Source organism: Rutilus rutilus (assembly GCF_951802725.1).
Source record: "Rutilus rutilus genome assembly, chromosome: 23".
In the NCBI taxonomy this organism is placed as follows: domain Eukaryota; kingdom Metazoa; phylum Chordata; class Actinopteri; order Cypriniformes; family Leuciscidae; genus Rutilus; species Rutilus rutilus.
In genome coordinates this window covers 4,335,001-4,361,437 of record NC_140233.1, presented here as the reverse complement: position 1 = coordinate 4,361,437, position 26,437 = coordinate 4,335,001, and the positions used below count along the sequence as shown (strand labels likewise).

Genomic DNA, 26,437 nt, shown 5'->3' with positions numbered 1-26,437 from the left:
TAAATGTATCTAGATTTAAGAAAGTTTAGACATTTATACTGAAAAACAAGACGAAAATACAGAGGAAGAAAATCATTTCTGTTCTTTAAAAGTATTTTTATTTCTTAAAATTGATTTTATTTAAAATAGTGCCCTTAAAGAAAACTCTGCAAGACTAGAAATTCACAGCTTTGCCGGAATTACTGCATTACCGCTAGTCATACATCTTAAAAATTACTGTTAACTGGTTCAATTGTTGGTTATCAGGAGTTGTAGGCATGCCAGCTGGAATGAAGCATGGACAGGCACTGCCATACCGCACGCACACACACACACACACACACACACACACACACACACACACACACACACACACACACACACACACACACACACACACACACACACACAATACCACCCAAAACCAGTATGAACACATGTCGAATTGAACATTTCTTGTGTTGCCCCAGCAACGTTTTTCTACTAAGAACACTGGGTATTAATTATAAGCTTTAAGGTATTAGTTTCTCAGAATATGCTTATTAAATGTACTCCATATAATCCAGTGAAATCATATGTGTAATCCTGGGCGGTTGCAGTGAGATGTTTGCTCTTTACCACAAGGGGGAGTGTTGTTTTCTCATTGCATTGAATCTCTTGCTGAACCTGTACAGAAACCGCATGATAGTTGACTTGAACATAGATATGAACTTAGCTTTTATATATACATATATAAAATTAGCTTTTATGTAGTTCACTTATCTAGAATTGCAACTGCTGATATATTGAATCTCTAACTGCTTGAGTTATTAAGTTATATAAATATGCATCTTTTTAATCTCTTATCAGCCTCTTATAAACAGATTTGGTGATTTATTTATTTTTTTGTCTCTGATTTGATTTCCTTGGCACAATTCAATCAACTCAGTTGTTGACGTACAGTAAGATTACAGAGCTATAAAATGAATGCCTTTTCAAGACTTTTTGATCTTGAGAACATTGTTGAGATCTCTTCTGAAGCTCTCGAGGAGACACATGTCTTTGCTGCCCATTTAACCTAAAACGATTGCGATATTAAACATCTTATGGGAATGCATCCATAAAGTCAACAACTGGTTCAGATGCATCGCTTAACATAATGTTTGCACCCACAAAATGTGTTTTATGGAGGCACACAGCATTCTAATCTGTTAGAAAACCAACCTCTGCTTCAAATGCATCGCTTAACATGATGTTTGCACCCACAAAATATCTTTGAACGTGTAAAGGGTCCGAACCAAGAAAGAAAATCTAGTTCCCGCCTCCCCCGAGTCATGAAATATCAACCGTGAAACGTATGCATGGAATGATCACTTGATTGTGCAATAGACTTACAGCCAATTTCATTATGAAAAGAGAGGGTTGAGCCACGAAACCTTTCATTTGCGGTCTGTGCAGCCAAAGCACGTGTTTCACGCTCTCATCTGTGAGTGTAAAGCTGAAGAGGCGTGGATAAAGCTTGAGTTACCTGCCCTAGACTTTCACCTGCGGAGAAATGGAAAGAATTTAACAAACCAGCAGCAGTCGATGAGCCTGGAACATAAAACCGTCGGCATTCCACCAGAGAGAGAGAGAGAGAGAGAGAGAGAGAGAGAGAGAGAGAGAGAGAGGCAGAGAGAGAGAGAGAGAGAGAGAGAGAGAGGAGGAACTTGACGCTCACGGCAGGTTCACCTGAAAACATTCAATTCGCTCCTCCTTGAAAACACAGCGTTTGTAAAACCCTCAATCTTGCTTTCAAACCCGAGAACGGGACGGCAAAGCATCCTCGATCTGAACCCTGACTATGGCTCTCAGATTTCTAACTTTACAGGGAATCAGAAAGCCCCGTCGGAGAGACCGAAACAGCGTGTTTGCCTGCGCAGGTGGAACGGAGTGGCCGATGTGAGGTGGATTTCTGCACTGAATGGACATCATGGTCAGACCCCTACGCTTGTGGATCTTTAACGTGCTCCTGTGTTTCGGCCTCATTTATTCTAGACTCGGGTGAGTGGAGGAGATGCATTATGTATATGCACTTTAAACGCAATGCAAACATGTAAAGTGCTTCTTCTGGAACAAGATGTTTACATTTGGGTAGTTGATGCATTACGTCAAAATCAACTTATTGATTTCAAATTAAAGCACTTTCTTTGAATCTATTCTGCCTTCACTCTTTTGAAATGGTCCCGCGACATGATTAAAAAGTACAAATATGAGATCATAAATATGCATAAGCAACAACAACAAAAATGCTGTATATAAAGTTTTTGGTGAATTATTGCACGTCACACTAAAGAACTTGTCCACTTAGCTCAAGCATTTTATGTCAGCTATCTGCTTTCTAATGGGAGAAATGAAATATTATGCAATTTAATGCATATATTTATGCATTTCGCTTTAAAACACTAACAAATGTGACATTTTGGATCACATTTGTTGAATAAAATCATGGAGCAATAGCTTTTTTTGTGTTCTGCACTTTGAATATAGAAGTTTGCATTGCAATTATTGCCATTATAAACACATGTATGTACTAAAATTGATTTCAGATCTGTACACCTGCTGCAGCTTTGAAAGATTGAGGGGTTTAAGGTTGTCGTGTGAGTGAATACAGCTATTTTTCACCATGTTTTTCTGAGTTAACCTGTTTGCAGGAAGATTCATTTGTGGTTTACTCTCTTTCTCTTGCTTTCACCTCTATACCCTCAGTAATAACAGCATGCCGAGTTGTATTTCCACATTCCTTCACCCTCTAGTTTTGCAAGACCTCACCTGAATTCTTTAGGGATTTGTTCGTATTCCAACAGAGGGTCGCCTGTCATCTAGTCTATTCATCATTTACTTTTTATATTTAACTCTTTGCTCTCGTTTATTTAGCTTGTGCTGTGCATTTGACACATGCACTGCCATTTGAGAAACTATACTCTCGGCAATGCAAAATTTAATTAGTATATCACATCTAGATCTGCGTCCGCCTTTCTGCATGCACAAACAGATGAAGGATCATAGTTTTATCCATCTTTTGAAGTGGAAATCCATTCATGCCGCTGTTATTTACCCAAAACAGGCGATTATATACAGCTTACGGTAACTTATAAAATAGAAAATCTCTTTTTTCTCCTCATTTCTGGCCTCTTGCAAGCACGTTTGTCATTATGTCAAAGCTCTGAGATTAATCATGCAATCTTTAGAAGACAGAAGATTGCTCCCAAGACCTCATATGACTGAAAGCATGCCTTGAGATCTTCAGATAATGTGGGGTCTCGTCAGGTCAAACCTGTTTTGTCACCCCTGAGGCTTGATATCTGTCACTATACCCCCTTCACCCTCTTTCTCCAACATGACATATAGGCTACAGCACATGCAGGTACAAGCATAGCATTTCACTCAGCGCATTAATAAAGCTGGCCTACAGATTTATAGCTTGTCTTAGGACTAGTGTAGGCTATATGTTAACTTCTCCTCGTGTTTTTTTTTTTCTTCTAAAAAGGTTTTGTCTTCACGGCTAGTTTCCTAGTTAAAGATCTCAAGTCAAAATAGGAATGCGATGAGCTCGTAATCACGACTTCACAAGTGGGAAGTAAGACATTTCCGAGCACGTGAAGGCAGCACTAGGGATTCAATTAGCCGAAGTAAGCAACAACAAAAAAAGTTGAGTAGGTAGGCTACTACAAAAAAACGGTTCTGCTGTTGCTACAAGCCATCTAGTGGAAAAGTTAACAAAGTGAAAAGTAATCTCAGAATGTTCAGTCAATTCAAAGATTCTAACAGAAAACTCGAGATTCTACTGTCGCTATGTTGACTACCGCGGCGAATTCAATTTTAGTCAGCGAGCCATGTGAAAAAAACCTAGGCTACTAGGTTTAATAAATGCTCACGAACACAAGTCACGTCGCTAAATAGATAAGCAACCGCTATGGACAGAATACGTATTGTTTATCACATTATTAACTTAGAAAGTCTTCTAAATTGCGTTTGGATAGTAGGCCTATGAGGCGCGCTAAAATTACAATTTGGTTTGCGCGAGACTAGACACATTTCGCGCTAAAAACTACAACGCAGCCTTGGAAGAATTCGCACAAAGTCTGTGCAATAAATACATTACATACTTTTGTGATAGTATTTAAACCTTTAAGTGACGCTGTGCTTGCTTTAGGGAGCCTCGGTTACCTCTCCAGCGGGCACGGGCGCGATGTCAGTCAGTGTGGCCCCTAGTGGCCCCTTTATCCAAAAGTGGGCGGATGGTGGTGTGATGGTGCCGTCCTCTGCCCAATGGCAGCCCGGAGTCTCCGGAGAGGAGAGAGCCACTTCTGTTTCCATCCCCGAATCCCCCCAAAACCATCAGCCCGCTCCGACAGAACGAACTGCGCGATGACACAGCGCGCCTCCTTCGCACACACACGCGTCTGGGAGTTACGCGCCGCGTAAAGGAAGCTCCGTTACCGAACATCACGGGAACTAAACGCGTTTGTTTCTCTCAGCCCGTCAGAAAAGCGTCCGTTCGCTCCATATGTCACCATGATCCTCTTCTCATCGCGCAGTGTGCTTCTGTCTGTCTACTATCCGCAGATCTTCCTCATCCTCACCAGCGGGAGCTACCTGTAAGTTTACTAACCTCGAAATCTGTGTATTTCACGTTCATACAAAACCAGGCGAAAGTTTGGGCACATTTGACTGTTTCTAACGATGGCAGAGATGTTTAACATGGGGTTTACAGACATATATACAGCAAGCTTATTTACAAAACTAACATTTAAATGCATGTTTTGAGCTGTATTAGTTGGACAGTTGATGGAAAACCACTTAACAAGTGTTTAGCATGAATGGGATCTCCTGTAATATTGTTTTAAAACGCATCCCTCACAAAATCCCAAAGGAACATAGACTTTAAACGGAAAGCTTTATAGTTACTGCAAGCTTTTGTGGCAATTTCCATGTGTACAGGATTCCATTTGGAATTTGGAACTTAATGGTAAATTCAGTTGTAATCAAATAAGACCCCATTGGATGAATCCTCATCTGAAAAAAAAGTAATTTGGGTCTTATTGTATTGAATACTGGACAGATACATTTAGGGTAGTTTTCATTTGTGTGATATATGTTGGTCACTACATCATTCCCAGACTTTTTTTTTAATTTTTAGCATGTTACTATTATACTATAATGTTAATAGTCACAGCAGAGAACAAGTTGACACGTCCAAACCTTTGACTGACTGTGTACAATGATGGATTAATAAAACATTAACATTTAGTATTGATCTATAGGGAGACTTCTGTGTCGGGAGGGAGTTTTCTTGAATGAACTCGTGATAGATTGAGTAAATATGGTAGTTAATATTTAGATAAGCTTAATAAATGATGTCATGATGGTGTTGAGAAGCTCCACTTGTGCTCATGTGGTCAAATGCAAGATTCGGTTTAATTTGACTGTATTTTGATGGATAGTTTGATCTCTTGATAAGTTCATGATGCTACAATGTAAATAATGTTTGATTTTTTTAGGTGACCTCAAAATGTGCATCATCTAAGTTCATAGGTTTTATTCAAGTCATGCAGATTGTTTAATATGACTAGGGTACAATCATTTTTTAGAGTCAGGATAGATAGAAATACCTCCTTTTTATTTGTTACAGTGTTGAAGAGGATGTTAAAGTGCAGATCTGGTCCTGGTTGGGAAATGTAAGTGTTGAATGGGAGAGAATTTCATTTGGCCACTGAGTGGCAGAGAAGTTCAGTAAGATTCATATATAAAGTGTGTGTGTGTTCAATTATGAGTTACTTTGGTTTTACAGACAGACGGTTTCTCAGTTGAACCTTCACCTGCTGTAAACAGCACCAGGATCAATGTTACACCTTTTGCATGCAAATGCTATTGATTGCATTAATACTAATGAAGTATGGGGGCTAGTTGTCTTGTCACACAGTTCATGTTTATTTCTGTTTAGTCACAAACCTCAAAGTCTTGAGTACGAACAAGCAATTAAACATTACAACTGTTATTGCTGGGGCAAGTTGTCACACCATAAGCGGTTTTCCAGTCATATTAAAAGCTATTTAAAGACCTTTCAGCATAATGTAAACAGTAAATGAGGATGAAAAATGATGAAACAGCAAAAATGTAGAAGTAAACATACATGCACTTGGCAAACACAGGTATTATTAATTAGCACATTGAATAAAATGCATGTGACAACTTGCACACAAAAAAATAAAAATAAAATAATAATAATAATACACCAAATTTCAGATATATAGATGTTTTTGTGGGTTTCTTGTGTTAAACATACTGGAATTTTACTTTTGCAGACAGAATTCAGAAAGGTGTGAATTCTAAAAAGTTAACAGACAACACAAAGCATTGCTAGAGAAAACAAGTGTTTGTGTAATTGGACTTTTAAATGTAAAGCTTTATAGTTACTGAGATAAAGCCCTTATGATAATTGCCATGTGTGACAACTAGTCCCAGTCTCCCCTATATTTACATGGAGCTCCACAAAATAATTAGTTATATATATATTAGTCGCTTCTGACAGCGATGCATTTGGTCTTTAAGCTGCTCTGTGAAAATCATTTTTCTGGAGACCCCAAACTCAATTTTTAAAATAGATGTGGCTTTTTGTTGCCATTTAAGCGGGTAAGTCTATGTATAGCGTTGGTTTGCACATCACGAACGACACCATTGTTTGCTTTTACATTTTAAACCCTCTTTATTCGGCACAGTGCAAATTCGATACATTTTGTGGAATTAATGGCTTTTAAAGGGAGGTTAAAAAGGAAGTACGTGGCTTTCGCTAATAGTTATGGGCATGTTTGAGTTTTTTGGGGGAAGAAAACGCATCAGGGAATCTCTCACAGGGTGAATCTACTTCATCTGAATGCTTTTTAATAGTTTTATGAGGAAAATTTGGTGTGGGAAAAGTAAAAAAAAAAAAAAAGGGTTGCATACCTAAATGCTAAATAAAATGTTTTTTTTTTTCCCAGTATTTTTGTCTTGTTTTCCAGTACAAATGTCTAAACATTCTTAAATCAAGATATTTTTTACTTGAGATGCTAACAAATGCCATAACATATTTAATCTTGGTTTCATAAAAATGTTGCTGAAAATTAGTTAGAAAAATCAAAAATTTCCCTGTGAATTAAGTTATAATTTTTCTGTTTTTCTCTTGTTTTCAGCAAAACCTTTGACTAATTTTGATACTTTTCTTTTCCCAGAAAAACAAGACTTAATATCTTAAGAAATTTTGCTTCTCAAGTAAATGTATCTTGATTTTAAAATGTGTAGATATTTGTACTGGAAAAGTAGGAACAACTTTTTTTTTTTGAGAGTTACTTACAGTTTCCAGATTTCAGACATGGAGCATTTGTGTAAAAATAAAGATATTACAATTTATTTTTAAACAAATCCCCATAATTCACCCTCCTAAAACCACCCGCCATCATAGCAGAGATAAAAAAACCAACTTATCTTCTGAAAAATATCAATTCACTCTGTCCCATTATTAGTATGAAAGATCCTTTGCTATTCCGAAAGAGACGTAGCTTTAATAAACTGCCGTTTTAGACGTATAACTAAGCCTATAAAAGTCCCATTTCCATTTTTTGGAGATGTAGTCTGAGGTTTGAGAGTTTTCTGGTGCCAGTTCATCCATGTTGGTAGTTTAGAGTTTGTTTTAGCAGGATTTGTTTTAAGTAGAATGGACTGGGTGATAGCTGGAGCCAAGCGCACAGGGAACATTTATTTTCTTGTGTTTAAAAGTAGAGTGCATTTACTCATCCTGGGGATTATTTATTCCTCATTTACCAGGAAATCCTACTCATGTTTGAAATCTTCCTGGTGAGACAGAACTGATTTATTTAGTCATATTTTAAATGGACCACAATTAAACTTACATTTGGGGCTATATTTAAGTGTAGGGTCGCTTGGTAAAAAAACACGGTTATTTTCAGATGGGAAAATACGTTGCGTGTTTTGTCGGAGTTAAAACATCCTGCGTTACCTGTGTGGTCAGAAAAGACTTGTTAAGAAACCATTAAACATGCAGCTAGCAGGTTGTGATTTGTATTTTAAGAGGTTGAGGTTGATGTGCATCTTAATAGTTTTTCTTAAACAATCATTTTCCTCATTACGGAGCTATATAAAGTTAAGGAGAAAGTGAATGTTTAAAAGGGAAGTGTGATGAGAAATGTTGGAGTTTCTGTGTTTTGGTCGCAGACTTTGGTATCTTGCCACAGTTTGAGACATTGTTGAGATTTACTATTATGAGATTAAACAATGCAAAGTATGTGATAAACAGAAGACCAGCAAAAAAGCACTCTTATCAATGTTACTGTGAGATATTAAATCAAGCGATGTGTGACTTTTCTTCAGGTTTACATCACTATAACCTGCTCTGAAGGATACGGTCTATGTTCAACTTGTTTAACCGAAGACATCACTTGTTTAACCAGAAACAACGTCAGTTGGTACTTTATGACTGTGGATGAGCAGGACAGCCATAATAAGAGGTTTTAAATGAAAGCCAAATAAATATGAAAAAAAGGGTGGAGCATTTCATTTGTTTCTAAAGCAGCATGTTCTGTGGTCCACAATCTGATTTATGTAGCTATGGGAAAAAAACATTTGCAGATGAAGCTATGTGATGACTAGTCTTGCAAATCATTTAGTCTCATCATCCAAATCACACATGGCAACAACAAAAAAGAAAAAAAAAACATTATATATGTGTGTGTGTGTGTGTGTGTGTGTGTGTGTGTGTGTGTGTGCATGTGTGTGTGGCTATTTTTGACATTTGTGCACATTGCACATTGTAGCTTATTATGTCGTTGCCAGGGTGTTGTTATGCTGTTGCTACGGTGTTTTGAGTGTTTTGTAGCTCCTTATGTGGTTGCCAGGGTGTTGTTATGCAGTTGCTACGGTGTGGTTGCCAGGGTGTTATGCGGTTTCTTATGTTGTTATGCAGTTGCTACTGTGTTTTGTAGCTCGTTATGTGGTTTCCAGGGTTTTATGCAGTTGCTACGGTGTTTCGAGTGTTTTGTAGCTCGTTATGTGGTTGCCAGGGTGTTGTTATGCAGTTGCTATGGCGTTTTGAATGTTTTGTAGCTCGTTATGTGGTTGCCAGGGTGTTGTTATGCAGTTGCTACGGTGTGGTTGCCAGGGTGTTATGCGGTTTCTTATGTTGTTATGCAGTTGCTACTGTGTTTTGTAGCTCGTTATGTGGTTTCCAGGGTGTTATGCAGTTGCTACGGTGTTTCGAGTGTTTTGTAGCTTGTTGTGTGGTTGCCAAGGTGTTTTGTAGCTTGTTGTGTGGTTGCCAGGGTGTTGTTATGCAGATGCTACAGTGTTTTGAGTGTTTTGTAGCTCGTTATGTGGTTGCCAGGGTGTTTTTTTGTAGTTGCTATGTGGGGTTGTCAGGGTGTTATTATGCAGTTGCTGATGTTGTTATGCAGTTGCTAAGGTGTTTTGAGTGTTTTGTATCTCGTTATGTGGTTTCCAGGGTGTTGTTATGCAGTTGCCATGGTGTGGTTGCCAGGGTGTTATGCGGTTTCTTATGTTGTTATGCAGTTGCTACAGTGTTTTGTAGCTCGTTATGTGGTTTCCAGGGTGTTATGCAGTTGCTACAGTGTTTTGAGTGTTTTGTAGCTCGTTATGTGGTTTCCAGGGTGTTTTTATGCAGTTGCTATGGTGGGGTTGTCAGGGTGTTGTTATGCAGTTGCTAATGTTGTTATGCAGTTGCTAAGGTGTTTTGAGTGTTTTGTAGCTCGTTATGTGGTTGCCAGGGTGTTGTTATGCTGTTGCTAAAGTGTTTTGAGTGTTTTGTTTGTTATGTGGTTGCAAGGGTGATGTTATGCAGTTGCTAGCTACAATATTTTGAGTGTTTTGTAGCTCGTTATGTGGTTGCCAGGGTGTTGTTATGCAGGTGCTAAGGTGTTTTGAGTGTTTTGTAGCTCATTATGTGTTTGCCAGGGTGTTGTTATTCTGTTGCTAAAGTGTTTTGAGTGTTTTGTTTGTTATGTGGTTGCAAGGGTGATGTTAAGCAGTTGCTAGCTACAATATTTGGAGTGTTTTGTAGCTCGTTATGTGGTTGCCAGGGTGTTGTTATGCAGGTGCTACGGTGTGGTTGCCAGGGTGTTGTTATGCAGTTGCAGCACGCTTCAAACCCTCGTGAGCTGTGTTGTATACTTCGGGTAGCATCCTGAATAAAACGAAACCAAGTGACTGATTTGAACGCAAATAGTGAAGCAAATGAGAGATTTGACTCCCGATTTGATTTCAACAGAGTTTGGCATATTGGGGAAAAGGATTTTTTTTATTTAAGGATATTTAATGAAATATGCACTACTGCTCAAAATATTTTTTTAATGTTTTTGAAACAAGTCTAATTGAAAATACATTAAAATTGGTTAAATATTATATATATATATATTTAAAATAACTGTTTTCTATGTGAATATCTGTTACAATATAATTTATTCCTGTGATCAAAGCTGAATTTTCAGCATCATTACTCCAGTCTTCAGCGTCACATGATCCTTCAGAAATCATTCTAATATGCTGATTTGCTGCTCAAGAAACATTTATGATTATTAGCAATGTTGAGAAAAGTCGTGCTGCTTCAAACCTTTTCTCAACAGAATCTTTTGTAACATTATAAATGTCTTTACTGTCACTTTTGATCAGTTATTGTAACCATATTTACAATCAATATTTATCTCACTTTGCCATTTAGAAGCATTTTGCATTGCATCCTGGGATTACAAAGGATACATGGGATGCGTCCTTTAAAATTCGGCCTACATCAGGTTCGTTAGTACTTTTTGAACGTGCCTTTGATGCTCTCTAGGTTTGAAGCTCACTAGGTTTGGAACAGATCTATAGATTTGGCAGCAAAACTTCATATTCCTCATAGCGGCTCACTTAATGCCCGGGTTTGGAAGGCTTTGGAGGCGATATATTAACGTGTGGTTGAGTGTTAGTTTGTGTTCGCAGAAGGGTTTAAATAAACACACACTTTTAGCCGCTCGCCCCTCGCAACTCCCATTATATGCAGAAACAGGAGATGTTTCTTAAACACAGACCCTCGACTTCATCACACATGTGCTTTTGTATTTAAGAGTAATTCTTAAGCCTTTGTGGACATGGAAACACAAAACCAGAAAAGAATCAAACCAGCCGTATCCGATTTCCAATGAACATTCCTGGTCTTTGTTCCGCACTGTTTGATCTATTTTGACGTGGAATCCATAAGTCGCAGCTATTCTCCCGACCCGTCCACTCCTGCGTGCCTTTTTTTTTTTTGCTGACACACGCATTGCTTGTTGCAACTCGCCTCGCTTGCGGTGGAGTCCTCGCGGCCGGTGACGTCATTCTTCAAAGTTGGCATGCGTTTTTGCATGAGTTTTTACAGCCCTCGTCTCTGACATGTTTGAAAGGCACATATCTGAACGGGTTCAATGCTCGTAAACAGAGTTTAGCTCATGCAAACAGAGTGGAGAAAATACTCGGCGTGCATTTTAAGAGCGCTGTCGAGGGCTGTATCAACACCAAAAGCCCCGTGATGACAGAGATGTGTGCGTTTGGAACACGACCCACTTTGTGTGGTCACAGTTGCATGAAAATATGACGAGAATCGAAAAAAGGGGCATGAAAAATCTGATCTTTATAACCAGTACCACATTGTTCTATTCTGTTCTGTTATGTGTGTAGTATTCCAGTTCTGTTCTTTTCTATTCTATTCAGTTATGCTTTATTGCTTTAATTCTACTCTATCATGTTCAGTTGTGGCGGGGTTCTGTTTTGTTCAATTATATTCTCTTCAGTTTTATTCTATCATGTCGTGTTCTGGTATATTTAATTCTATTTGATTTTATTAATTCGCATACAGTTATGTTTTTCATTTCTATTCTATTTGTGTTTGCCCTATTCTGCTCTACAGTTATGTTTTGGATTATTCTATTCTGATTATATTCTAAATTACTGTTCACTTCTGTTCAGCTCTATTCTTACATTCTGCTCACTTTTATTCCGTCATGTTCATTTATGCTGTTTTGGTCTATTCAATTCTATTGTACTTTTTATTCATTCACATTCAGCAGTGTTTCTCTTCGTCTTCTCTAATTGTTTTTGTCCTATTTTTGTTCTGTCTTTATGACTTGGTCTATTCTATTCTGGTTCGATTCTATGTTGCAGTTATGCTTTTGTCTATTCACTTCTGTTCAATTCTATTCAATTACATTCAGCTCACTTTTATTCTGTCATGTTCACTTATGCTGCTCTGGTCTATACAGTTCTATTGTATTTTATTCATTCACGTTCAGTTGTTTTTTCTATTCTATTTGTTATTGTCCAATTCTGCTCTACAGTTGCCTTGGTCTATTGTTTTCTGATTCTATATGTTACAGTTATGCTTTTGCATATTTACTTCTGTTCAATTCTATTCTGTTTTGTTAAATGACATTCTGCTGTCAAATTAGGCTATTCTAGTCTATTCAATTCTATTTTATTTATTCACATTGAGTTATGATTTATTTTATTTTCTGTTTGTTTTTGTCATATTTTGCTATACGTTTATGTCTTGGTCTATTCTGTTCTGTCATGTTGATTCTATTCTATATTAAAGTTTGTCGTTGGCCTAATCACTTCTGTTCAATTCTATTCGGTTTTGTTCAGTCACATTCTACTCACTTTAATTAAATGTCATGTTCAGTTATTGCTGTTCTGGTCTATTCAGATCTATTGTATTTTATTCAGTCATGTTAATTTGTTTTTTTTCTATTCTATTTGTTTTTGTCCTATTCTGCGCTACAGTTGTCTTGGTCTATTCTATTCTGATTCTGTTCTATATTACAGTTATGCTTTTGTCTATTCACTTCTATTCTGTTTTGTTCAATTACATTCAGCTCACTTTATTCTGTCATGTTCATTAATGCTGTTCTGGTTTATTCAATTCTATTTTATTCATTCACATTCAGTTATGTTTTTGTTTTCTATTATATTTGTTTTTGTCCTATTTTGCTATACGGTTATGTCTTGGTCTATTCTATTCTGTCCTGTTGATTCTATTCTATATTAAAGTTTTTTAATATAGCGTTGGCCTAATCACTTCTGTTCAATTCTATTCTATTTTGATCAATTATATTGTACTCGCTTCTATTCTATGTTATGTTCAGTTATGTTCTGGTCTATTCAGTTCTATTTTATTCATTACTGTTCAGTTTTTTAATGTCTATTTCATTAATTATAGTTCTTTTCGAGTCTGCGATTATGTGTTATTCTATGATATTCTAATATATTCTATGCTTTGTTGTGGTTAGATCTTTAATAACTGTTTTTAATTCTACATTTTGAACTACTGTGGATGCTTAAAGTCAGCATGAAATAGAAGTTTCGCTGGTCTTTTCTTCCCTGTTGTGACGTATATCCGAGTGAAACGGCTTCTGGAACAAGAACAAATGTAGGGCGGGGCTTGATTTTATCATTGGGATTTGATTGGATGGTTGTGGTTTGCTATTGGTGGAGTGACAGGTTGTCCCGCCCGTAAAATCAGAATAGAATGATCCAAAACGAAACTGTAGAGCAGAATAGGACAACACGTCATCAGAGAAGAGAAGAGATGTTGCTGCAAGAGCGATGGGAATTTATTATGATTCATGATTACGAGGCACATGAATTTAAAAACAATAAGGAGGTGCACGGATGAATCATTTATAATAAACACGGCAATATTCCATAATAAAGTAAGAAATGTAAAATTTTATTTCATGGTGACTTTAACCAACCTTCAACACTGGCTAAATTTACATGCAACCAAATAATCCGTTAGTAATCGGATTGACGGCTCAATCGGACTGAAAAGCCTTCATGTAAACACTTTAATTGATCCGATTGAACTCGATCGGATTGAAACTTGTTTTGGATTCTCATCCACAGACGACTGGTTTTGGGCATTTTTACTGTGTGATAAATATAAGCAGCACGACACAACGGTTCACATGCTCATTTACTCCAAATTATGACCAGAAATGGATAAATATTACTTGCTGTTTAAAAAAAATAAAGAACCAATGTAAGAGAAACTGTATATTACTTAGATTTATAAGTAATTTATATTCAGTATTCATTATATTATTTATAATCAATTCCGATTTGAAGCTTTTGACATATAAACGCGCACATCAACCCAATCACGTTTAGCGTTCATGTAAACACTACATTCAGATTCATCAATCGGAATGAATTGAGTCCAATTGAAATTAAAGTTGTGCATGTAAACGTAGCCCCTGTGATGCAAGCCTCTCATTAATGTCCATCCCCTTTCTTTACTCTTTGGTTTTGTCTCTTTTGTCCCACAGGGCTCTTTCTTCTGTGGTGGCTCTTGGTGCGAACATCATCTGTAATAAGATCCCGGGTCTCGCGCCCCGCCAGCGTGCCATCTGTCAGAGCCGGCCCGACGCCATCATAGTGATCGGAGAAGGGGCACAGCTGGGCATCAACGAGTGCCAGTACCAGTTTCGCTACGGGCGCTGGAACTGCTCGGCGCTGGGCGAACGCACGGTCTTCGGGCAGGAGCTGCGAGTAGGTCAGTGGTCGTCGCAGGTCTTTGTCACGAAGGGTTTGTTTTCAGGGTGGTGTGGACTAAGATCTGCATTCAAACAATATTTTGTTCAATAACAGTACATTCGGCTCTCTTTTAAAAGGGGTGGTATAATGCCCTTTTCACAAGATGTAAAATAAGTCTCTGATGTCCCCAGAGTGTGTGTGTGAAGTTTTAGCTCAAAATACCCCACAGATATTTGTATATAGCATGTTAAAATTGTCACTTTTTGAGGGTTAGCAAAAACGCACCGTTTTTGTGTCTGTTCCTTTAAATGCAAATGAGCTGATGCTCCCGGCACAGGGGGCGGAGCTTCAACAGCTTGTGTCCTTTTACCTCACACACACATGCACTGTTCATGTTTAAACCGGAGTCAGACAATGATGGAGAGACTCAAGAAGAAGTGACAACATGTAGAAGCAACAGGATGTTTCTGAATGGTTAGTTGGTGAATTTTAAGGCATGAAGAAATTTTCATTTTCAATTAAATATGTCATTTTGGTGATCAAAGATGAGTCTTAAGGGATCAAATGATTGACTAAAAGGATACTTTAAAAATTCTTTATGCAGAACATTTCTTTGATTTTGGGCAGGGCTGAATGTGACTAATGGGATGAACATTATCAGGTAAATGTCATTTCTGTGACGCTTTATACCTGATGTAGATGTGGATGTTGTTCAAGATTTTTTGGGATGCCTGTTACGATGATTAAAGCGTGTTTTGTGATGAACTAGTGTTGTGAAGATAAGCGTCTAGTACAAATGCTGCTTTGATTACACAGGATTCAGTGTTTTACTGTGACAAAAACTCTGAACTCAGAAACGGGCAAATGTGCTGATATGAAAGGAGTGTGTCTTTGTGCTGTGGGCGAACCCAGCATGGTTTGCATGCACACACTTGAGCCTCAAAGGCTTGCGAAAGCATGTTTGTGTTGCTGTGATTAATATAGTGCTGATTCATCTCTATTCATTTGATTACACATTGACCGTACACATACACACTAGGTTAAAAAGATGCTATCAGCTACGGATTACTGCATGAAAATTTGATTTGAACTACTTCTGCTATATATAGTATGCAGTTGGTACAGAATTGTGTGCACCATAAACCTGGATGATATTCAACCGAACACTGCAGAATGAGTTTTATACTTTAGAAAACGCCAGCAAAGCTTATATTGTGAATGCATTGACCATTGAAGACCCTGCCATGAAAGTTCTGTCGCTCTTTTTCACGCGATCTCTCTCCTCGTTGTGTTTATACAGTCGAAATGAGCTACAAACCTGGCAAACATTTGCATTTTCATGGCTTTTGTGTGAAGAGGCATTCCTGAGTGGGTTGCAGGGCACTTTGCTCTTTTACACTCGTCGTTTATACATTTCCCCTCATTTGAAAGCGTTTTGTCGCTGTTTAACTGCGGTCAGACTGTGACTTCACACCAAAACGCTCTGTAAACTTCCATCACTTCAACCCCACTAAACGCATCGCAGTTCCTTTGAAATTTTACACTTCTGTGGTGAATCTTTGAACTTTGCTTGAAGGGCTTGTTTACTCTCGTCCAAAAATACAACTGATGGAAATCTCATTTATAAACAGCTTTTATTGCAGTTTGCAGGGAGTCCTGTAGTCTAAGCAGCTTTGCATGTAGTAAAACGGTAGATTATGCCGGTTTCGTTCTTCTGAATCCATATTTTTAAGCCTGCACAACAAAACAAGCTTCTTTTTTTTTTTGGTTGTAAATTATACTGACTGAAAAGTGTTTCTTGGTGATGCAAAAAAATTAAGTAGGGCTAACTTAAGATCGATAGTTTTCCTGAGTGGCGCTCAGTATCACCAATCTTTTGAAATGTCTTTTTTTTTTCTGTAAAACCTAAATTTATTAAGTTGAGCATTTTTTTTGAAAATTGGTACTAAGGTAGGCTATTTTATCCATCAGATGCAAAGTACAACATGGTGTCTAGTTGTAACATTTTTAAGACTCTTTTATGTGTAGAATTCTTCAGTGCAAACAAAAACTTTTTGTATCAGAATGTATTGTTTTTTTTTCCAACTGACATCATGAATCCCTCCAACTTTAAACTCCTCCCCTCCAACCACCATGACATCATTGACGCCACACCCACTTTTCACAGTCCAATCCATTTTTGATTGTTTAAAGGGGTGGTATAATGCCCTTTTCACAAGATGTAAAATAAGTCTCTGATGTCCCCAGAGTGTGTGTGAAGTTTTAGCTCAAAATACCCCACAGATATTTGTATATAGCATGTTAAAGTTGTCACTTTTTGAGGGTGAGCAAAAACGCACTGTTTTTGTGTCTGTCCCTTTAAATGCAAATGAGCTGCTGCTCCCGGCGCAGGGGGCGGAGCTTCAAGAGCGTGTGTCCTTTTACCTCACACAGACATGCACTGAAAATTTCAAAAACTTTTAGCCTTTTATGTTCAAACCGGAGTCAGACAAAGATGGAGAGACTCAAGAAGAAGTGGCGACATGTAGACAATATTTCTGAATGGTTAGTTGATGAACTTATGTAGCTTGTGTGTAGTTATCTTCTAGTCATTGATTAGCAAATTCTGTCTAGATAATCTATAAATCGTGTTCTGGGGGCGGAGTTTATGTAAATTTTAGGGTTAGTGATGTCACTAACCCGGGAGGAAGCTCGTGTAGTCTCTACCAGCCGTTTGTTGTAGTCCTTAAAAAACGATTTCTGTAAAATAAAATATCTCCCTTTGCTTTGAACTTTGAGCGTCGTAACTTTGCAGATGTTGTTTATGCTCAAACAGCAACATTACACACTAACTAAAGTTAGAAAAGTCAAATCATAATCAACCACCCCTTTAAATCAAGTCCCATCCTACATTTTTTTTTCTTCTGTTTTTCATTGATTATCCTGTTTCACTTGAAGGTGTGCAGACTTTACGCTTGTTGGTGCATTTATTAATGTTTTGCATGTCTCATCGACTTTTTATGCTTTATTGATTATGCAAAAGGACAATAAACTCTTAAAACCTATTTCAAGAGTGTAGAGTTCACCTCTGAACTAATGGAGGCATTAGTAATGTCATGCATATGTGGCTCCTTTTCCGTTTCGGTACGACGATAAGTGAACATGTCACTTTGACGTAGTAACTGCAGATCTGAAACACATTCACCGTCTCATTCCCTGCAAAACAAACATGTGTTTCTGTCCGTGAAGCCTGTGAAGTGTCCGTTTTGTGTTGCCAAAACAGTTTCGATGGCTAGCTTGTGTTGTGACGTTCACAGTTGCTCTAGAACGGTTAATGCGTGTTGCGATGTGGAGCGTTTTTGCAGTTAAAAGCCTTTTGAGAGTTGATTTGTACTTGAGTTCATTGGTAAATGACGTTAAAACCGATGTTTTAGTCGCTCTTTAGAAGCTGCAGCGATTCCAGGAATATCTCAGTCCACTCATAATAGACGGCATGAAACGCCTCATGCGCGGAGACTCAGGGATTTTTTCTAATTGTAAATCCTCCAGATTGTAACCACTAAATTGTTCCTGCTCGTAAGGAGCTCGCTAGATTCCTGTTGTTTCGAAGAGATGATGATCAACAGACCGCAGAGTTAATTCTCTTTCTTTCTCTCTCTCTTTCTCTCTCTCTCTCTCTCTCTCTCTCTCTCTCTCTCTCTCTCTCTCTCTCTCTCTCTCTCTCTCTCTCTCTCTCTCTCTCTCTCTCTCTCTCTCTCTCTCTCTCTCTCTCTCTCTCTCCGGTCAGTTTTGGCTGTTCTCTGCGGCGCACATTAATAGCTGGGTTAACGAGTTTGTTTGCCCATAAAATCTTTAAGATATTAGGTTAAACTTATTTGGCTTGCTGTCCACTGAAGAGGGGCTCGATGAAGCAGCTTCAACTCGAGCTTTGATATACCCCCCCAGTGGCTAAAAGTAGGATATGATAATTGAAGGGCAAGGTACCTGAGATGAAGGTGGAGTTTGGGGAGGTGGAGGGATACTGGAACAGCTGATGCAAGAGAGAGGTAAGCGGCTGCTTATATACTCAGGCTGTTGATTGAAAGATTAGATGGGCTCACTCCTCCCTAACTTGCGTTTAGGAACTTCATTTATTGAGAGTTTCAGAGCGCCTGAAGAATTGACTCGAGGAAGGATTCGGTTTCAGGCGAAAGAAAAGGGCCAAGAGTTGGATCCTCAGTTTCAGAAACGGTCTGTGAATAAATATTCTGCAGAATGACAGAAGCTTCATAATCCAAATTACTGAAGCACTGCATCATAGAGAAGACAGCAGATGCATTGCAACGAGTTCAGTGACAGAATCTGTACACCATGGTATATATTTTTTATTTTATTGTATTATAGTTACTTTTATAATATATTGTAGTTTTTATAAGTAGGCTACATTACATTTAATACAAAAAATATCAAAAGTTATATATAATTATATACTGTATTGATAATAATAATTAATAAATTCTATAGTAATTCTATATATTAAAATCTTTTAAAGTCGGCATGAAATCAAATTTGACAAATCTTCTTTTTATATGTAATAATATTGTAGTGTTTATTATAAATGATTTATCTGTGCACTTCATTATTTTTTTTTAAATTCATGTACCCTTATAATCTTTAATCAAATATATTACCTTCCCTCCCCCCTCGAAACGACCTCTCTTCTCTTTCGGTCACGTGCCATGGCGAAAGGGTGCGGCCAGAGCCGATGAGGGTGCGGCCAGAGCCGATGAGGGAGCGGCCAGAGCCGATGAGGGTGCGGCCAGAGCCGATGAGGGTGCGGCCAGAGCCGATGAGGGAGCGGCCAGAGCCGATGAGGGAGCGGCCAGAGCCGATGAGGGAGCGGCCAGAGCCGATGAGGGTGCCGATGAGGGAGCGGCCAGAGCCGATGAGGGAGCGGCCAGAGCCGATGAGGGAGCGGCCAGAGCCGATGAGGGAGCGGCCAGAGCCGATGAGGGAGCGGCCAGAGCCGATGAGGGAGCGGCCAGAGCCGATGAGGGAGCGGCCAGAGCCGATGAGGGTGCGGCCAGAGCCGATGAGGGTGCGGCCAGAGCCGATGAGGGAGCGGCCAGAGCCGATGAGGGTGCGGCCAGAGCCGATGAGGGTGCGGCCAGAGCCGATGAGGGTGCGGCCAGAGCCGATGAGGGTGCGGCCAGAGCCGATGAGGGTGCGGCCAGAGCCGATGAGGGAGCGGCCAGAGCCGATGAGGGAGCGGCCAGAGCCGATGAGGGAGCGGCCAGAGCCGATGAGGGAGCGGCCAGAGCCGATGAGGGAGCGGCCAGAGCCGATGAGGGAGCGGCCAGAGCCGATGAGGGTGCGGCCAGAGCCGATGAGGTAGCGGCCAGAGCCGATGAGGGTGCGGCCAGAGCCGATGAGGGTGCGGCCAGAGCCGATGAGGGAGCGGCCAGAGCCGATGAGGGTGCGGCCAGAGCCGATGAGGGAGCGGCCAGAGCCGATGAGGGAGCGGCCAGAGCCGATGAGGGAGCGGCCAGAGCCGATGAGGGTGCGGCCAGAGCCGATGAGGGAGCGGCCAGAGCCGATGAGGGTGCGGCCAGAGCCGATGAGGGAGCGGCCAGAGCCGATGAGGGTGCGGCCAGAGCCGATGAGGGAGCGGCCAGAGCCGATGAGGGTGCGGCCAGAGCCGATGAGGGAGCGGCCAGAGCCGATGAGGGAGCGGCCAGAGCCGATGAGGGAGCGGCCAGAGCCGATGAGGGAGCGGCCAGAGCCGATGAGGGTGCGGCCAGAGCCGATGAGGGAGCGGCCAGAGCCGATGAGGGTGCGGCTATCGGTGTCTGTCTAGAAAATGTAGCCGCTCGTCCTCGTTCTCGTCGCCGGGCTCCTCAATAAAAAAATCCTTCATGTGAGGGTAACGGTGGGGAGTCCGGTGGAGAGAAATCCTCCACAACTGAATGTAAACTGGCATTCAAATCTGCCTCCATTTTCTTTGCAACGCCCAAACTCCAATGATCCAATCAATTCCCGAAGGACGAAATCAAGCCCCGCCCTACATTTTTTTCTAATTTCAGAAGCCGTTTCACTCGGATATACGTCACAACAAGAAAGAAATGACAATCTCAACTTCCGTTTCATGCCGACTTTAACATTTATATGCTATTTTATTTATTATAAGATATATTATAATAATGTTATTTATATTTCTTTAATAAAACATGTATTATATATGTATATATATTTTTTTATATATTTTATATTATAAATATATTCATTCAATACAAAAAGTATCAAAGTATATTCATATAATGAATATATAATAATAATAATAATAATAATAAATACAAAATTATAATATAATTGTATATATATAAATAATATTAATAAAATATTATATTTATTTTTTATTAAAAATTTATTATTTTTGCCATTATTTGCATTTTTGTTTTTATTAGACTATTGTGTCATTAGCAACCTAAATAACATTAAACTCTATTTAAAGTCTTGTAGAGAATGTTCATTTATTTTGCACAAACCGTTTCTTTAATTGTCTCATGAAGCTGATTGTGTCTATAATCTAAGATCACAAAAGTGTTTCTAAAATGAAAAAGAAAAACCTGATAATATCTGTTAGTTTTTAGTGGGATTAAGTGGCTGTTAAGTGTGTGTATACTGTGTGTGAGTGTGTGTGTGTGTGTGTGTGTGTGTGTGTGTGTGTGTGTGTGTGTGTGTGTGTGTGCACTGTGTGTGAAGGTGCTGACAGAATGAAGCGCTTGCGCTCTCTCTCTCTCTCTCTCTCTCTCTCTCTCTCTCACACACTCACACTCACACACACACACACACACACACACACACACACACACACACACACACACACACACCTCTTCCTCTCCTGGTGTGTGTGTGTGTGTGTGTGTGTGTGTGTGTGTGTGTGTGTGTGTGTGTGTGTGTGTGTGTGTGTGTGTGTGTGCAATCTAGGTGATTGATGGCGCTCGTGTGAAAGGAGTTTGTGGGCAGTTTCAGAGAAATATGATCAGAGTTCGACTCTCTTGCTCTTCCTCATCTTTGCTCTCGACAGGTGAGCCTCTGAACACATGAAGACTTCACAATCATTCCCCAAACACACTCCTAAACGCCCAGGAGAAGATGAATACAGCGTCAGACAGTTCACACACACTCTCGAGACCGAACCGACAGCCGTCTCTATCACTCAGAAGCTGCTCTCTCATTGACGTATTAATGCTGTCCCAGATGATGCTGTAACAACAGTCAATCATTCTCATCAAATGGACATTTTTGGGCTGATATTGAGATATTGAACTATAGTTATATCAAATATTTTCTAGCTTTTTCCTTTATTATGATAAAAATCAAAGCAGTACATGATTGGAGAGGCATTTTATAAATGATTTTTAACTTTACATATTATTATACAAATGAATATATATATATATATTCAATTGTAATTATGTATTTTTATACTAATTTTATATATTTTATATTTTTATACTTTTAATTCTTATAATTTGTATTTAATCCATTTAAATTGATATATAAATAAATATATATGTATATTTTTAATTCATATTATTTGATTTGATAAATGTTTGTTTACTCAATTTGAATTTATTTTATGAAAAAATGTAATTAAATTAAAATTAAAATAAATTCATCAAGTAAGAGTCTAGAGCTATAGAGCAGCTCACATAATTTGATATAGTTATTTATAGCTATTTATTGATCCTTTTCCTTCACAGGACGTGAAAGGAGAGGAATTTTATTTTTTAATTATACATATTATTATAGAAATGAATATATATTCATTTAATTATGTAATTATGTGTATTTATTTTAATTCTTATCATTTTTATCATTATTATAATTATATATAATTTTCAAAATAAGAAATTATTATTTGATTAAAGAGCCAGCTCAAATCATTTTATGAGAAATATCTGAGATGATTAGATGTTTTACTAAAGAACAAAATAATTGATTATATAGTGATCCGTCTCTGTCTCATGTGTTACAATTATGCAATTATGTTACTAAAGCTTCGTCTGAACAATGTCAGGCCTTCTTTCATTTCGGTATTGAGTATCAGACCACAGAAAAAGAAATCAAAGTTGTTTTGTGAGTGTTTCCAAAGTAAACTCATAATGAAGGAATGACTGAGCTCCTGCATGAATCCCTCGTTCCTCGAGTGGAGAAGAGAAACGCTTGTGGATGTTGTCGTTCTTCGCATCGATCGCCAGTGAATAAAACGAGTTGTTCTCGCTCTTCATTTGTGGTGAAATCAGACCCTCCTGGAACGCTCCAGCCGCTGAACATAATCGCAAATTACTCTCCAGCGAAGCCGAACAACACACTGAGACTACTGTGAGGTCCAGTCTATGACCGAGCAGAGTTCATCAAACGCAATATTCTGAAGAATGCATTCTGATTTCACGCGACAGCATTTGATCCTCTTCACTAAATATAATGTAGACATTGAGTCGCTGTTGCATCCAGATAAATTTGAATATGTGGGTCATTGACGAATAAGGTTTTTAAAAGTGTAAAATGGAGATATAACTATATCTGACACCTAAAATAGGTGTTAACAATAATATTTTGTGGTTTGTACAATCAATTAACACTGTGTTTTGTCATTTTTTACAAGATGGAAAAAATTTGTCACCAAAAAAGTCATTCGGTGTAACCACTGATTTGAAAGTTAAAAACTGATTTGACATTGATGTTGAGAGAGTATATAGTGTGTACCACAGAAGAAATATTAAATACAATTATCACTGATCTCATAAATGTAATCATTTATTGGACTACTCTAAACACTCCAACATATTCAAGTAAAACATTGCACAGGGAAAGGAGAAAAAGAGCCTTATCTGCTTTATATTTGTATTATTGTAGGTCCTTTAGTTATTAAAAACAGTATTATTCCATTTAAACATTTACTATATCCGATCGGTTTTACCAAATGACCTTTTGACACTTCAAAATCTTTAAAATACCTTTATATGTAGTAAAATATAATTAAAACCTTTTGGATTCAGTAAAAGAGATCAAGTTGTACTACCTTACATACTTTGGATGTTATATATTTGTTTTTTTTAGTATTATTATTATTATTAAGGCCTTTGGACAAAAAAATGACCCGTCACGTCATTGACCCATATAAGGGGTATATATATATATATATATATATATATATATATATATTTGTAATTATATATTAAAATATATAATAATTTTTAAGGGGGTAATATTTATTTAATTATTATGTATACTATTTAAATTATTCATAATTAGTATATTAATTCTTATCATTTTAATATAATAATTAATTATAATAATAATAATTATGAATTAATTAATTAATTTATGTTTTAAGTGTGGAAAACTTTATGTATACTATTTAAAAACTAATTCTTATAATTTTAATACAATAATATTAAAAATACTTTAAAATTAATCCTTATATTTATCAAAAAAATCTTTTCATTATAATTTTGTATTTTTTTTACATTTTTATTTAATTTTTTATTATATATAGGCCTATATATATTATTAAATTATTATATACTTTTTATTTTATTTGATATAATTAAAAAAAAATCTATATTATTGTATTATTATATATTATATATATTATTATTAAAAAATATTTTTTACAGAGTGCATATCATGACATTATATATATATATAATGTCATGATATGCACACTGTAAAAGATTATTGGAGTATGTTTTACAAGAAAATACTATTTCAGTCGTTCTACTTGTCTCTGTCATCTTCAGTCAGTGTGTTATTTGTAATTTATTAGTAATTAATTGTGAAATTCACTAGCAATTCCTGAGTGAAACTTGTTTCTACAGCATTTTTCCCGGTGTAGCAGAACGAGAAGGAGAAGGAGAAGGAGAAGGAAGTATTCGCAGTTATCAGAAGGAAATCTCAAGCACACGCGTCTAAGCATGAAATCCAACGCCTGAACAGCTTACATGGAATTTACTGTCAGGAACTGCTTGGAATCATAAGCTTGCATTAAATCCTGGAACATGTTGAGAGCCGAAGCTTTTCCTGCATTAACAGAGTTCCTCACCACTGCCTCTCTCTCGCCCGTCTGTCACTGATGAAGCGTAGATTAGTCCGGTCACCCTGAAGGAACAGGGAAGAGACACGGATGAGTGTGTCCGGGTGGAGATGTGTGTGTGTGTTCAGTGCCGGTCAGGGATTACGTTCTCATCAGGGATCAAGAGAAGTCGGAAAATAATGAAAAGATACGTTATCTATATTCTACCTCCAGAACTCCCAACTTTTTAGAAAAATGAATATGGATAGTCGACAAATGGATATTTTATATATTATATAACTTTATATATAACTTTATATATATATATAACTTTATATATTTATATATAATTTTATATATAATTATTCATATATAATATATAATTAATTCAATTTGTATGCATACTATTTGCTGTTTCATTTATAATTTTATGTATATATTTATACTTTTATTGTTATTTTATTATCATTTTTATTTATGTTTAAATTATTATGATTATATTATATTAATAATATTTACATTTATAATATCAATAAAAATTAAAGAATAATTATAAGAAACAAAAATAAAAGTATAAATAGTATACATAAACATATAGAATAATAAAAACTATATATATATATATATATTGTCTAATATTTATTTATTCATTGTATACTATTTATAATTTTTATTTGTGTTTAATTGATTATTTATATGTGTATGTATATATTATATATAATATTTACATTTATAATATAATCAATTAAAATGAGAAACTACAATAAAAGTATAAATAACATATATAATAATAATAATAATAATAAATATATATATATATATATAGAGAGAGAGAGAGAGAGAGAGATTATTATTTATGTATTTCTGTGAGTGTGTGTGTGTTGAAGTGGTGCAGGGCCGTGTGTGTGTGAATAGAGGACAGTGCTGATTCAGCGACTGTGTGTGTGTGTGTGTGTGTGTTTGTGTGCATGGAAACAGGATTTGGGAACATCCGATAAAAGTCTGCCTGTCACTATCAGACCCTCATCGCTCGTCTCTGATTGGCCAGACTTTGACCCTCATCATGGACACTGAAGATAAAGAGCCTGATTTGCATGTGTCCTGAACACTGATCTCTGATCTGAAAGATGTGAGCGGCTCTGAACAATAGAGCAGGAGTGATCAAAGATCTGCTCCACGGTGATGAACTGCAGTCAGTGCTGGAACACAGCGCTCGTGGACTTCAGCAGTCATGTGTCGTTGATCGGCAACATTGTGTGTGTAAAGCGTCAGCTAGTGCATCAGTTCAGGAGATCTGCTGTATTCTGCTGACCTGGTGTGTGTCAGACCAGAACAGCCCGTGTTTGAGTGAGTGAGTGTGTGTTTGTGTGAGTGTGTGTGAGAGTGTGTGAGTGTAAGAGTGTGGGAATATGTGTGAGAGTGAGTGTGTGAGTGAATATGTGAATGTGTGTGAGTGTGTGTGTGTGAGTCTGCATGTGTGTGTGTGTGTGTGAGTGTGTGTGAGAGTGTGTGAGTGTAAGAGTGTGGGAGTTTGTGTATATGTGTGAGAGTGAGTGTGTGAGTGAATATGTGAATGTGTGTGAGTGTGTGTGTGTGTGAGTCTGCATGTGTGTGTGAGTGAGTGTGTGTGTGTGTGTGAGTCTGCATGTTAGTCTGTGTGTGTGTGTGAGAGAGTATGTGTGAGAGAGTATGTGTGTGTGAGTCTGCATGTGTGAGTGTGTGTGTGTGTGAGTCTGCGTGTGTGTGTGTGTGTGTGTGAGAGTATGTGTGAGAGAGTATGTGTGTGTGAATCAGTGTGTGTGAGTGAGTGAATGTGTGTGAGTGTGTGTGTGTGTGTGTGTG

General features: G+C 37.8%; 1 protein-coding gene across 1 annotated transcript in view; it reads left to right on the top strand.

Moving 5' to 3' along the window:
* Window positions 1-4,431: 4,431 nt before the first annotated feature.
* The window catches only part of wnt7bb (wingless-type MMTV integration site family, member 7Bb), a 36,787-nt gene continuing 14,781 nt past the window's right edge, over window positions 4,432-26,437 (top strand). Inside the window, exons 1-2 of the mRNA XM_084398002.1 lie at window positions 4,432-4,598; window positions 14,349-14,575. Of these exons, the coding sequence (XP_084254128.1) occupies window positions 4,516-4,598; window positions 14,349-14,575 (310 nt within the window). The 5' untranslated portion in view covers window positions 4,432-4,515. The remainder of the gene's footprint in view (window positions 4,599-14,348; window positions 14,576-26,437) is intronic.